Source organism: Strongylocentrotus purpuratus, unplaced genomic scaffold (assembly GCF_000002235.5).
Source record: "Strongylocentrotus purpuratus isolate Spur 01 unplaced genomic scaffold, Spur_5.0 spur5_scaffold_17, whole genome shotgun sequence".
NCBI classification, from domain to species: domain Eukaryota; kingdom Metazoa; phylum Echinodermata; class Echinoidea; order Camarodonta; family Strongylocentrotidae; genus Strongylocentrotus; species Strongylocentrotus purpuratus.
The window spans coordinates 10,348,766-10,361,315 of NW_022145602.1; the positions used below are offsets into that span (position 1 = coordinate 10,348,766).

Consider the following 12,550-nt stretch of genomic DNA (forward strand, 5'->3'; position numbering starts at 1 on the left):
TTGTAGTGTGACTTTATGCAACTTTGATTATTTCTTTTTATAAACATGTATGTATTTATCAATGTTTTGCGTTTAAAAGTTATTTATTTTTTGTATTACTGAATCAGTTACTGTTATTATTGTTGTTTTTGTTTTGTTTTCTCATAAAATGATAATTCATGATAATTACTTTTACAGGGGGGCTTACACCCTACAAGCTCTGCTTTTTAGTCGGCCCTCCTTCCCTTTCAATTTCATGTTTATTTTTTAATGTATTGTATTGTGCAAATTGATCTATATGTATATAAATATGTGAATATGTTAAAATATACCATCATTGTAAATATGAACGATTGAAAGAGGAAAAAATAAATGAATTGAATTGAATTGAATTGAATTATATTTCAAACGTTCACGATCACAGCATCGCGGACGAAGAGGTTAAACGCCATCTACCGTTCGACTCACGTTTAGGGATTTCCCGAACATTCGTCATTTTTCGGAATTGAAGCTGGAACACAGATTGGAAAAATGGTTGATTACAGCAAGTGGGATCACATTGATGTAACTATTTTGTGAAGACTGATTTTACTATTGTAGATTTATAATTTATCCGCTTGCATATTGTACCTTATGTGATCAAGCAATTTAATAGTTAATGTAAACTAATCAATTCAGCTCTTCGAAAAACATCGCCGATTCCGGTGCATGGGACTGATGCTTGACTGAACTCTGGCTGAAGTGAAGTGATGTGCGATGCGCGATGATTGAATTGTTTTTGTGCGAATTGTGGTGTGTCCATGTTTGAAGCAAGCTCTGCCGAGGGACAATATGTCAATAATTTGATTTTGTCACCAATTAAAAGGGGAATTGGTATTTCAAGTATTGTCTGTAGTGGTGTGCTCTGACTCTGAGCTGAGTCTGATCTGATTCTGACTTCTGAGACAAATATTTCTTTGTCATCCTGGACCTGGTCATTGACTATGACTTTGACTTTAATTTGAATAAAATTTAGATCTAACAAAAAGTAAAATTTTTCTGAAAGCTAAAACCTTTTGATGAAAAACCAACAATTTCAACAAACACCGAGAAAGGAAAAAGAAAACTGGAAAAGAAAAAAAGGAAGAAGAAAACATACCACAAAAAAAAAAAAACAAATGAACAAATTACAAACAGATATAGATAACAATAGACCTAGACCTAGAGATTATACAGTAGACTAGTAGTAGAGGTAAAGGCACATGGCCAGGGCTTATGCCGAAAGGGTGGGTAGCGTCGTGTCGTGTTGACTTGAGCGCTACCATTCGTCCAAAGCCCCCCCCCCCCCCCCCCCCGGTTTTGAAAGGGTGTGTTAAAAATAAAGTAGATCAGAATTATCCGTTTTTCATACTTTTAGGTAACTCGAGGAAGCTCAGACGCTGATGCCGAAGGCGTCAGAGCTTCAGCAGGTGCATTGGAAAATATTCAAACAGCAGGTTGGGCAACATTATCTCAAAATAGGCAAAGGGAGTCACAATCACAATTGAATCACAATTTTGACTTACTAGGTTGCTCGACTCCTCTGGGCACCTGGCTGGCCACTTGAAATTATCATTTGAAGAAGTCTTCGATGGGAAAAAGGGGGTGATTCTTCGTCCTACCACGACGATTCTTTCATGTTGTATCGTCGATTCAACTGCCAAAGAGAAAGGATGCACTACCGCGCTAAACCGGTTAGGGCTTTGGACGAATGGTCGCGTTTAAGTCAACGTGACACGTCGCGATGCTACCCACCCTTTCATAAACATGGCATAAACCCATGGCCAAATGGCCAAGAATAATCCAGAGGTGAGAGGGATGTTTCATAACGACATGAGACCCACTCCAGTTCGTCTGTGTGCATGTCTTACAGTTTGGCTATGTCCTCTTATCTCTACGTAAATTCTTGGTAGACCAACATGTACCCTGTACATGTGTAACTCCCACATTATTGGTCCAATCTATTACAATCTTTCATTTGTTATCTCTTATTATTTTCTGCTTCCATACAAATGAATATATTAGAAACATTGTAGAGTCTATTACTGTGTGTGTAATTGGTTCTTACATACGTGTATCAATCAAATATGATTATTTAGGTAATACGATTTATTATACGAACCGGGATCGCCTTAACCAGTTTGTAGGCGTAGACAGAGAGCTGGCCAAATGAACGTGCCGGCGACAACAAGAAATCAAGGATTTTTAAAATTTGCATATTGTGCCAACCAAGCAATCAGTGATTTGCCCTTTTAATTACAACCTTTTATTCTCTTGATTGACAGGTGTCGGATGATGAGGATGACACTCATCCTAACATCGACACGCCCAGCCTGTTCAGATGGCGGCACCAGGCAAGAGTAGAACGAGAGGAGGAGCAGAAGAAGGAGAGGAAAGACGTGGAGAAGGGTACAGAGAAGTAGGTGGAAAGGTGGTTTTAAGATGTGTAGTGCTGGTTATTTTACCTGACTGCTTATAAAGCATAAACGCTTGTTAGTAAGCAACCAGAGGACCGACTGCTTAAGGTCCTCTGCGAGAGACCTGGTAATGAGGATTAATGACTTTCCAAAGGGCACTAGTGCATCGACTTGGTTTTGAACCCGGGTGGTCGGATTACGAGACCACTGCTCTACCAACTGAGCTATCGCGCCTACGGGTAGGAAATCCCACGTAATATGTAAAGAAGGCATATTTTATTTTACAGTTATTATTCGACAAGCAAAACGAGTAACTAAGAAAGAGAGAAAACAAAGAAAGAACAAACAAAAGCAATGAAAGAAGGCAAGAAAAAAGGAAAAGGAAAGAACAGAAGAGGAAATTGTGCACAATTCAACTTACATTGCAACGCATGATTGTGTTTAATAATTACAATTTTAATAATAAAATTGATTTTTGACTTTGAATTGTAATCCTGTTCTTTCATTTTAGGGTTCAGAATGCTCTTGAGGACACCAGGCATCTGCTTGAGGATCTTTCAACAAAAGGAGACAAGGTAAGTACGGTGTAGCTTAGTTTTAACCTCAAACCCAAATCTTTGCAACTACAGTCAAACCTGTCTATAGTGACCGCCCAAGGGAAACACAAAACATGGTCTTGGTAGACAGGTTCCTTTACTCACTTGTAACTCACTTGATCCAGGATTATTTGGTCTTTAGACTGTTGTTCCTATCCATGGTTTCGTTTGGTTGGGGTTGTCATCATATTTATCTGGGGCATCTTTCCACCATTTCTCAAGTCCAGATTTAAAATGATTCATAGTGGTACTCTCCACAACATCGCCTGGAAGACCATTCTACATTGATTATTCTCTGGCTGAATGATTTTTTCCTTCAGGTCTTCCTGCATTTTACCTTGTTAAGCTTAAAGATAAACTTGAGTTCTGGTAATGCGATTACATTGTGAAAGAAAAGGTGTGGAATGGATCAGAAAAGTTGATCATATAGCATGTAAGTAATGGTGTGTAATGCAAGGTTCTGGAGTCATCAAAATCATCATAAATTTGGCAGAGTCTTGGTAAAGTAACAATCACTTACACAGAAAGATGTATATGGGACAACACACATGGTGTCGGGGCTAGTACTACCCTGATTTCCTTATCTTTATCATTACTCAGCCAGTATACATTTTTTTCAAAAATTGTTTGGCACATGACATTTATTTGTAATCTTGAACATTCAGTGTAAGTTTTGTTAGATTCTGTGAGAATTCATTTTCTTTTTTTACCAGAACTCAAGTTTATCTTTAAGTGAGTGACCAAGGGTGCGACTCCACTTTGTTCTGCTGAAGAAATGTTCTTCTTGAAGATTATCGAACTGGTGCATTATTCTGAACACTTGAATCATGTCAGATCGTTTCCATCTGAACTATAGAGTGGGGATTTTCAGTGCTTTAAGTCTCTTTGAGTAGGTTAAGTGTCTCACACTTTTGACAAGTTTTGTAAAACATGTTTCAAGAAGAGCCTGTTAAAGCCATCCTTTTCAAGGGACTTTTTTTGTAATGATACTCTTCCCACACTTACATAAAACGAATGGAAATTTCAAAAATTCTTTGTTTTACCTTGCTGTCAACTTGACCTTTTCTTCAAGAGTATTCTTCTTAACATTTCAAATTTGATAATAGAGATAAAATGAGTATCCATATAGTGTTAATTATTTTATACAGCTGCTTTTTTCATCCCCAATCATTTTCCATTGACATGAGAAACAATATTTTTTTTTTAATCCATAGTAACGAAATGGTCTTATTTTGTTTGCATTTTTGTAGGAAGGAGCTAAAAAGGCTGGAGCCAAACTGAAACAACTTGAGGAGGAGGAGAAGAAATGGAGAGAGAAGGAAGCTGAAATCGAAAAGAAGGAAAAGGTAAGATATCACTCTCATAAAAAAAAATTAAAAAAAGGAATATTATATACGTGAAGGATACCCTCTCATGCCTACCGGTACACCTAAGTTGCCATATTGGCTGGCCTTGAGGGAGAAACCAGGAAATACTGCACTTACTGAAAGAAAATCCAGCACATATTATTACCTGTCCCTTTGTGAATCAGAAACGGGTACTGTATGGGTTTGCTTCCACACCGCACAATACTCTATACCTTGTATAGGGTATATGTACATGTATATAGTGTTAAAGCGTGTTTGACTGTACTTCAAAATATGGCTCAGATTGAGCCAGAGTGATGATGATGATGACGAACAGCATTTGTATGGCGCCATATATCTGTTTAAAAAAACATTCAAAGGCGCGAGATCCTCCAATAAAAGTAGCATCTAAGAACCTTAGAGTATGTAATCAATATTCATTTATGCACAAGCAGTGTACTCTATGATACACAGGGGGAAGTATTCTTTGAAAAGGGGAAACAAAGGCTATTAATGTAGCACTTCCATTGCTGTAAGAGTGATTATTTCAAAATGTACAAAGTGGGACCTCTTCATGTTTTGAAGATCTGTGGATATTCAGGGTCATTTGGGACATGTTATGCAGCGGTCACAATGGTTCGTACGAACGATTATTTCGTACATATCTCCCTATTTTTCCACTGTCTTCCCGAATTTCCATTGTCTGAAAATTGTTTGTAGCAGTTCGTAATGGCATTTGTGACTGAGGCTTAAACCGTGAAATGGTCTATTGTTGTATTCATATTATTTTGTTTCTTTCTTCCCTCTGGTAGCAAACCCCATGGAACGTTGACACCCTAAGCAAGCCAGGCTTTGAGAAGACAATAATCAACTCGTATGAGAAGACAGAGGAAGAGATGACAGAGGAGGAGAAGGAAGATAAAATGGTAAGAATTAGTTGTGATAATAGTAATAACTGATTTGTATATGTATAAAGCACTTAAAGGGCCCATGGCATCGAAATACAAGTGTATTCCTGTTGGTGTGCAGTCCTGCATACTGTACATCTTATATTTTGATATGTAAACTTCTGAATTTGTTTCATAGATTTGTAAATGTTTTTTTAAATATTTTTTTCTTCAAACTTGCTAAGCTCCACCCCCAAACCTCCAGATCTCATTCCCCCTGTGATGTCATCTGTCAGTCATCAATGAGCCAACTTGAGAAAATGCAGAAATAAAAACAAGCAAACAAAGTGGCATGTAACTTTGCCAAAGTTAACCACAAAGTTGAAGAAAAAAATATTTTAAAAAATATTTAAAAATCTATGAAACAAATTCAGAAGTTTACATATCAAAATATGAGATGTATGCAGGACTGCACACCAACAGGAATACACTTGTATTTCAATGTCATGGGCCCTTTTACCAGTTAGTTACAACTGACCAAAGTGCTTACAGTATTATTATTACTCTGGTTACTGGATTCAATGACTATTCAGCACGTTACAGTAGGCCTGTCTTCATCAGCTTGAGTTTGCCAAATTACCTGCTATTATAACTCTCCTGATCACAACTCAGCCAGTTAATTTGCATCTTCATCAGCCCGCAGTTGAAATTACCGTAGCGGGATATTTGGTCAAGAAAATATACTGAGAAATGTTTGTTCTTGTTCCAAAAATATCCGGCTATTTTGGGAAATATTGGGCAAATTTGCGCCCGTCCGAGCTAGTTTGTGATGAGCGTATCGGTCTGGTGAGGACGCAATTTCGAGCTTCTGGATAATATCCTGAGTCTGAAAATAGCTGATGAAAACAGGTCTTCTTAGCACCTGGCTGGAGAGAAGCAATATAGATAATGCCTTGCTCAAGGACATTTAAGTAGATAAGTACATTGGCAGACTGATTGGCACAATTTTGCAATACTAGAATGCTAAGCAGTGAAATGAAATTTGTGACATACTAGTTCTTGAGAACTCTGTATCTAAGCAATCATATTAATATGATTATTATTTTCTAATACAGGACAAATTTGTTAAGAAGAACGAGAAGCTGATCAAACAGTTTGGCATGTACAAGAAATATCCCGATGCTCAGCAATTCCTGGTTGACCATCCCAACCTGGTCTGTGAAGAGACGGCAAACTACCTTGCTATCTGGTGCATCAACTTAGAAGTAGAAGAGGTATGGATTATACTGCGTAGATGTGTTACACTCTATACTGTGAAGGTGTTAGTGTTATAGCCTTTAGTGAGTAGTGTTGTAGAGATCATCCTAACGTGGTCTGTGAAGAACTGTGGCAAACTACCTTGCTATCTGGTGTATCAACTTAAAAGTGGAAGAGGTAAGGATTATACTGTGTAGATGTGTTGCACCCTGTACTGTTTAGGTGTTGTTAAGTGTTAGTGTTAGTGCCGTTAGTGAGAAGTGTTGGACTAAGAAGAGACGGCAAACTACCTTGTTTTTTGGTGTATCAACTTAGAAGTAGAAGAGGTAAGCATATACTGTGTAGATGTGTTGTACCCTATAATGTGAAGGTGTAGTGTTAAGTAGTAGTGTTAGTCAGAAGTGTTGGTCTACGGAGAGACAGCAGACTACATACTGAGAGTGGTGTGCTTGATAATTTCATGAGTAAATGTTAATATAAGTGTCTTGATTGCAATTCCATGAGTGGTTATGGCAATGTAAGTGTCACGGTGTGAACTGAAGCATGATTAAACAATGAGCCAAATACAGTAAAACCTGCTTTAGCGACCACCTTTTATTAAAAACCACATTTCTTTTTCGCCTGAAACCTGTACTAAAGGAACCTTCATATAAAGACCAGCTGCCTATACTTTTCCTCTGTGTGGTCTTTATGAACAGGTATTACTGTAGAAGTCATAATGGAGCCCTAATCTTTTGTTTTGTTGTAGAAACACGGCTTGATGGAGCAGGTAGCCCACCAGACCATTATCATGCAATATCTGCTGGAGTTGGCCAAGAGTCTTGATCGCGATCCAAGATCATGCGTCAGGCCTTTCTTTACAAAGTAAGTGTCTTTACCCCTCTTTCCACAGAGTCTTCTATGTTGTAACTTTTACAAAGTCCAATTTAGTTTGCTCTGTAAAATGACGCTTGATTGGAATGCTCCCCAGGGAGTGGAGAATTTGCATACATTGTGTGCAGGCAAGACTGAATCCGATGAGCGGGGCAATAACACTTCTGTAAAGCGCTTTGAGACTGTTGAAGTACATATTAAGCGGTATATGAATGCGGAATATCATTATTATTATTGTTAAAAAGAAGATAGGTTTAATGTGCTTCAAAAAATTTTTGTGAGTTGTCCAAATTGGCAGAAGTTTCAAGCTGCAAAATGAGTAGATTTTCAAACTGAATATTTTCAATGCGCACAAGTTTCTTGCTGTGTATACTTGTGTCATTAACAATTTAGACAACTTTGATGTTGGGAATTTTGTCTATTTTCTTTTTTTGTTTAAATATATATTATTATTATTTGTTTTCTTTTGGCACATGGTAATTCAAATGTTGAACAAGAGGCCCATCTTCATGTTCAAATCCATATTTCTTTGGATGAATCAATGTTAGACATGTGCCTTAATTGCCCTTTTTATCCACAAGTCTTTTGATAGTATTACTTAAGCTTTCCTCCTTGTACTCAAGAATAAAACAGTACAATAAACAGAAGGTCCAAATTAAAGAGTATAAACAGAAACTTAGGGAGCAAAGCACACATAAACACACACACATACAAAAGAAGAAAAAAAGTCTGTGAGTTGCGGCCAGATATGACAGAGCAGTAGACTTTGTTACCAAGGGAGTGTTTCACAAAGACTAAGATCGCCTTTAAGTTGGACTTAACTATGGCAGGCTGTTCATGCCCCTGTTTGCTCTCACCATTATGATCTTTAGATAATATTATTTCCTTCAATAATGAATTATCAAAAAGAGTCAATTCTGTAGATTTGTGACCATGATTTGTACGTTCCTTGAGAGACCAGTACCAGTAAATGTTGAGAGCAAACAGTACCATGAACGTCCTGCAACTCACAAGCTTAGCTTCTAAAGAGGTCCTAAAACCATTCAGTTTATGATGTAATCAAGTTAAAAGATGTTGATTGATGTACTATTATCAGTCTCTTTTTTATGTAACAGATTATATCATGTTTTGTGTGGTTTTGAATAAAAATGAACTGAAGTCCAACTTAAATTTGATCTTAGTCTTTGCGAAAAAAAACCCAGGCTGTAGTCATAGACTAATCGCAAAAAGGATAGCTTGAAAGTGGTCGTTCAATTTGATCTTCTCTCCTCTTCTCTGTTTTTTTCCCTCTCAGAAGGGAACTAGGCTCGACTAGCACTTGTGCTAACTTCTAGTTCCCATTAACAACTTCACCTAAATATTAGTAATACACATTGTATGTGTATATCTTTTGTAAATTTAATAGTATGCAGAGCTATGTCTAAATTTCATTTTGAAACAGGTACTGTTCAATCAACAGTACGCTTATGTTATTTATACATGTATCAGTATTATTCTCTGAATTGTATGATTGTTCATGATATAATGTACTGTCATTATTGTGATGTGATAAGTTAATAAATTTAAATTCAAATTCAAACTCAGAATGGAGAAGGCTGAGAAGCAGTACCAGGATGCCTTTGATGATGAGCTGAATTCCTTCAAGGAGAGGGTGAGAGGGAGAGCAAAGGTCAGGATAGACAAGGCTTACAGAGAAGCAGAAGAGGTAGGTTAAAAATAAGCTACCACACAACATGTATCCCAACATTTACTGCAGGTTTTGTTTTGTCGGATATAGGTTAAGGGAAAAGTATAGCGTTGCAGTTGTGTTTGATGTTATTCATGGCTTAGTTGATGGTTGATATAAGAAATTGACTGCAGAGTAATTTTTTTCTGGAGCATGTTTAAAGCCCCTCTCCCGTTCTCCCGTTTGCCAAGCAAGCTTCATCAATTCATGAGAGCACATTTAGGTTCGTTCATTCGTGTCTCCTTAGATCAAGATTAATGTAAAGTTCCTAAATTAGATTACATTAAATTAAGTTCTTCCATCGACCGACGGCTGCGATGGTCGTCTCATTTACAAGGGCCAGGCCTTCGTCTGTGCAACTGCTGCACTGCAAGATGTCCGAGTCTGTCCGCAGTAGTAGAGACTTCTTCATGGGCATAGCCCTTGTAATTTAGGTGCATGCGGCATATCCATGATTGGATACAGACTCTTGGTGCAGCTCAGTCTAATGTCTAAGCAATGTCTAAGCAAAAAGTTTTGGATTTGCCTGAAAATAGCGTTCGTGCAACGCTGGCTTTGAAAATCATTGAGTATAAGAACAGAAAGTTATCCAAAAATTAATCTTTTCATATTGTTTTCTATGATATAGACTGTTATGAAGTGAAACAATGCCCCATGCACAGGTGGCAAAAAGATGCCAGATTAATTTTGATGACACTGCCTTTTATCACAAATTTCATTTAACTACTAGGAAATGGAGGCGGAGAGGCTAGCGAGAATAGGACCAGGAGGGTTGGATCCAGCAGACGTGTTTGAGACATTGCCAAAAGTAAGTACAATTCCAGGATGTTCACTATGGGTACCTGGCAGGAATTAATTCCTTGAAAGGCTGGAGCGCTGTAATGTTAGCTAGGCTAAAGCCGGGGTAATAATAAATGTGCCTCGGAATAGAATTTCTAGATAGACAGCGCTATAGAAATTCTTATTATTATTATTAGTAGTACTAGTAGTAGATTAGAGAAGGTGGAATATAACGACTGCGAGGATTTCAGTATGATCCTCCCTTTCCAGAAAAAAAGTGTAATTTTACTTGTTTAAAGTAATAAACCCATTTTACAAAGGAGGGAGTGAGTGTGTGTAATAGTTTTTTTTTACAGACGTGTATCAATCCGATATGATTATTTACGTCGGGCCACCAACCTTTAATGTCACCATCCGAAAGACATGACTCAGTTTCGAACCGGGCTCATCTGAGTCGGATTGTAGGCGTAGACAGAGAGCTGACTAATCGAACATGCTACTAGACCAACTCACATCTCCCCAATTTAAACTTACCCCCTTTTCATCTCTTTCAAAAGGTGGTCAATATCAAGGAAAATTGAGTGCACCCTTCAAATATGCAAATAAGTCATTGTAACCTTGTGAGCAGAACCCCCGAGTTTTTAATTACCGGTAGAAGTAGATATGCTGTGATGTATCACATTCCTAAACAATTTTTCCATGGCAACATTAAGTAATGGACAAAAGATATTTTCCATTAGTGGAGTTCATCCAAGTCCCTCAGTTAGTGCTTTGGATCATGCATTTCAAAAATGGAAACACTGGCATTTTTTTTAATTGGATAACTCACTCCATCGGTTGTCACTGTAGGTAAAGTAGCGTCACAAGAAATGTGGCAAAATTGTGTGTCCCAGCTGTACATCATTCTGTTTGGTTCATACTTATTAAGTATAGATTGAGGATATAGGGAAAAATGTTACACAATATTTCAGCTGCTATCTGCTATTTAGCCACAGGAAAGCCACAACAAAGGTATAGGAAAGACACTTTACAGGTTACACTAAATTACCTCAAACGTAACCAAGTGAAATTATTATAGGTTACTGTTGTTGATTTCTGTTCAGAATCAGCTATAGAACATTTTTTGTGTGCCAAGTGTATGTTTATATCTCCGCATGATGGATGAACTTATGGTATCCTGCCATGACCCCTTGTCGCCCCACCCACTCAGACACGATTCGGGGTCTGGGAAGTTGCAACGTCCCAGAGAGCCAACAGCCAGGCCTCAAATTTTAAAGCAGTCGATATGTCTTTTATGTACAGAATTGACACAAAAATCTACCAAGAATTCTTACCTTATCCTTTTCTTGAGTAAAGATTGGTTAAAACATCACGGGAAATCTAAGACACTGTCTGTGAATCTTTGCTGGAAAAATGACTGAATGTTACAATCATTTGGGAATCGCAGACAAAAAGTGCTGTATGGTATATGAATATTATTCTTATCACATTGGTTTGCAGGAGCTGCAGGATTGCTTCGAGTCCAAGAGCGTCGGCCAGCTCCAAGCATGCATTGCCAACATGAAACCCGAGGATGCCACCTACCACATGAAGCGGTGCGTCGACTCGGGTCTCTGGGTGCCCGGGGGCGGGGAGGACAAAGAGGGAGACGAGGATGGGGCGTCGGCAGGGGCGGCGGCAGAGGAGGAAGAGGAGGAGGTTTATGAGGAGATCGACAAGCAAACATCAACAAATCTTGATGACGTGGATTAATTGATTAAAGTAAAGCAGCTGTTGGGGAATTATGAACTCTCAAACTGAAAGACAAGCAATGGAGAGTGAACAGAGAAATGTAGGACTGACTGTTAAACCCTGTTGGTTACCCGGTACTGTATCAACCGTTGTCATTGCCTGTATTTGAGATACTGAAAGCAGAAGATGTGTAGAAACCATCCTCCTGTTCATGTGGTTCTAAGACCTTGTATTATGAACAGCTTCAATTGATTCAAATCGATAGCAATCACAACTCTGTGCGATCGCTTGGATGACTTGCGGCCACTGTCTTATAAAGAGTTGCTATCGATTCAAATCGTTCTCAACTTGGTATCAACATCAAGTGTGCACTTAGGAGGAAGGAAATGGTAAACTTGTGACTGGGGGAGGAAATAATTTTGATCAATGGCAGCTCTTTTTAAGACGGGGCCCAGGAATACTAGTTTCTCTTGTATATCGTGATTTCTGGTCATGACAAATACCAATTTCAGGCCCCTCATGCTTCATTTCAAATCCCTTTTCTGGCTTAGTTTGTAAAACCAACTTGTGTCTCCGTGCTGCTTCTGTGTTCAGAATGAAGCCAACAAACCAAAGTACTTCTGGAATATCCATCAATGTATTTCTCACTCATGTATCGTCTGTTTTTTAAGCCACAAGGGCTGTAGCTCATACACTTTAACATATTCTTAAAGACACAGAGTAGTGGGCTCTCATGGGGAATTTGACACCATTCTGTTGTTTACCCAATAAAAGGTGTTTTCAATCACCAGGATTAGCCTTCAGTTTTATGACCAACAGGCCTCATGTAATGCTTTGCTTTGCATTTTCCACCAATCGCCATTCATGGAAAAGTCATTATCTTACATTTCCCTCAACCAAAGACTCTCCAAGAGTCGGGGAGGGGGGGGGGGGGTATTTC

At 38.4% G+C, this 12,550-nt stretch overlaps 1 protein-coding gene across 1 annotated transcript; it reads left to right on the top strand.

Annotated features, from left to right (window-relative positions):
- The first annotated feature begins 417 nt into the window (after nucleotides 1-417).
- Nucleotides 418-11,869, top strand: LOC585919 (hsp90 co-chaperone Cdc37). The gene is made up of 10 exons (XM_030988668.1): nucleotides 418-543; nucleotides 2,283-2,416; nucleotides 2,926-2,989; nucleotides 4,261-4,356; nucleotides 5,169-5,282; nucleotides 6,359-6,517; nucleotides 7,249-7,364; nucleotides 8,958-9,078; nucleotides 9,830-9,907; nucleotides 11,380-11,869. Exons 1-10 carry the CDS (start codon nucleotides 511-513, stop codon nucleotides 11,629-11,631), a joined length of 1,167 nt encoding a protein of 388 aa, XP_030844528.1. The 5' UTR covers nucleotides 418-510; the 3' UTR covers nucleotides 11,632-11,869.
- Nucleotides 11,870-12,550: the final 681 nt, after the last annotated feature.

Bases quoted from the DNA above. Each gene is read 5' to 3' on its own strand.
- LOC585919 (XM_030988668.1), top strand. From the start codon at position 511: ATGGTTGATTACAGCAAGTGGGATCACATTGAT. The intron at 2,417-2,925 runs GTAGGTGGAAAG...CTTTCATTTTAG, and splicing joins GTGGAGAAGGGTACAGAGAA to GGTTCAGAATGCTCTTGAGG. The intron at 2,990-4,260 runs GTAAGTACGGTG...GCATTTTTGTAG, and splicing joins TTTCAACAAAAGGAGACAAG to GAAGGAGCTAAAAAGGCTGG.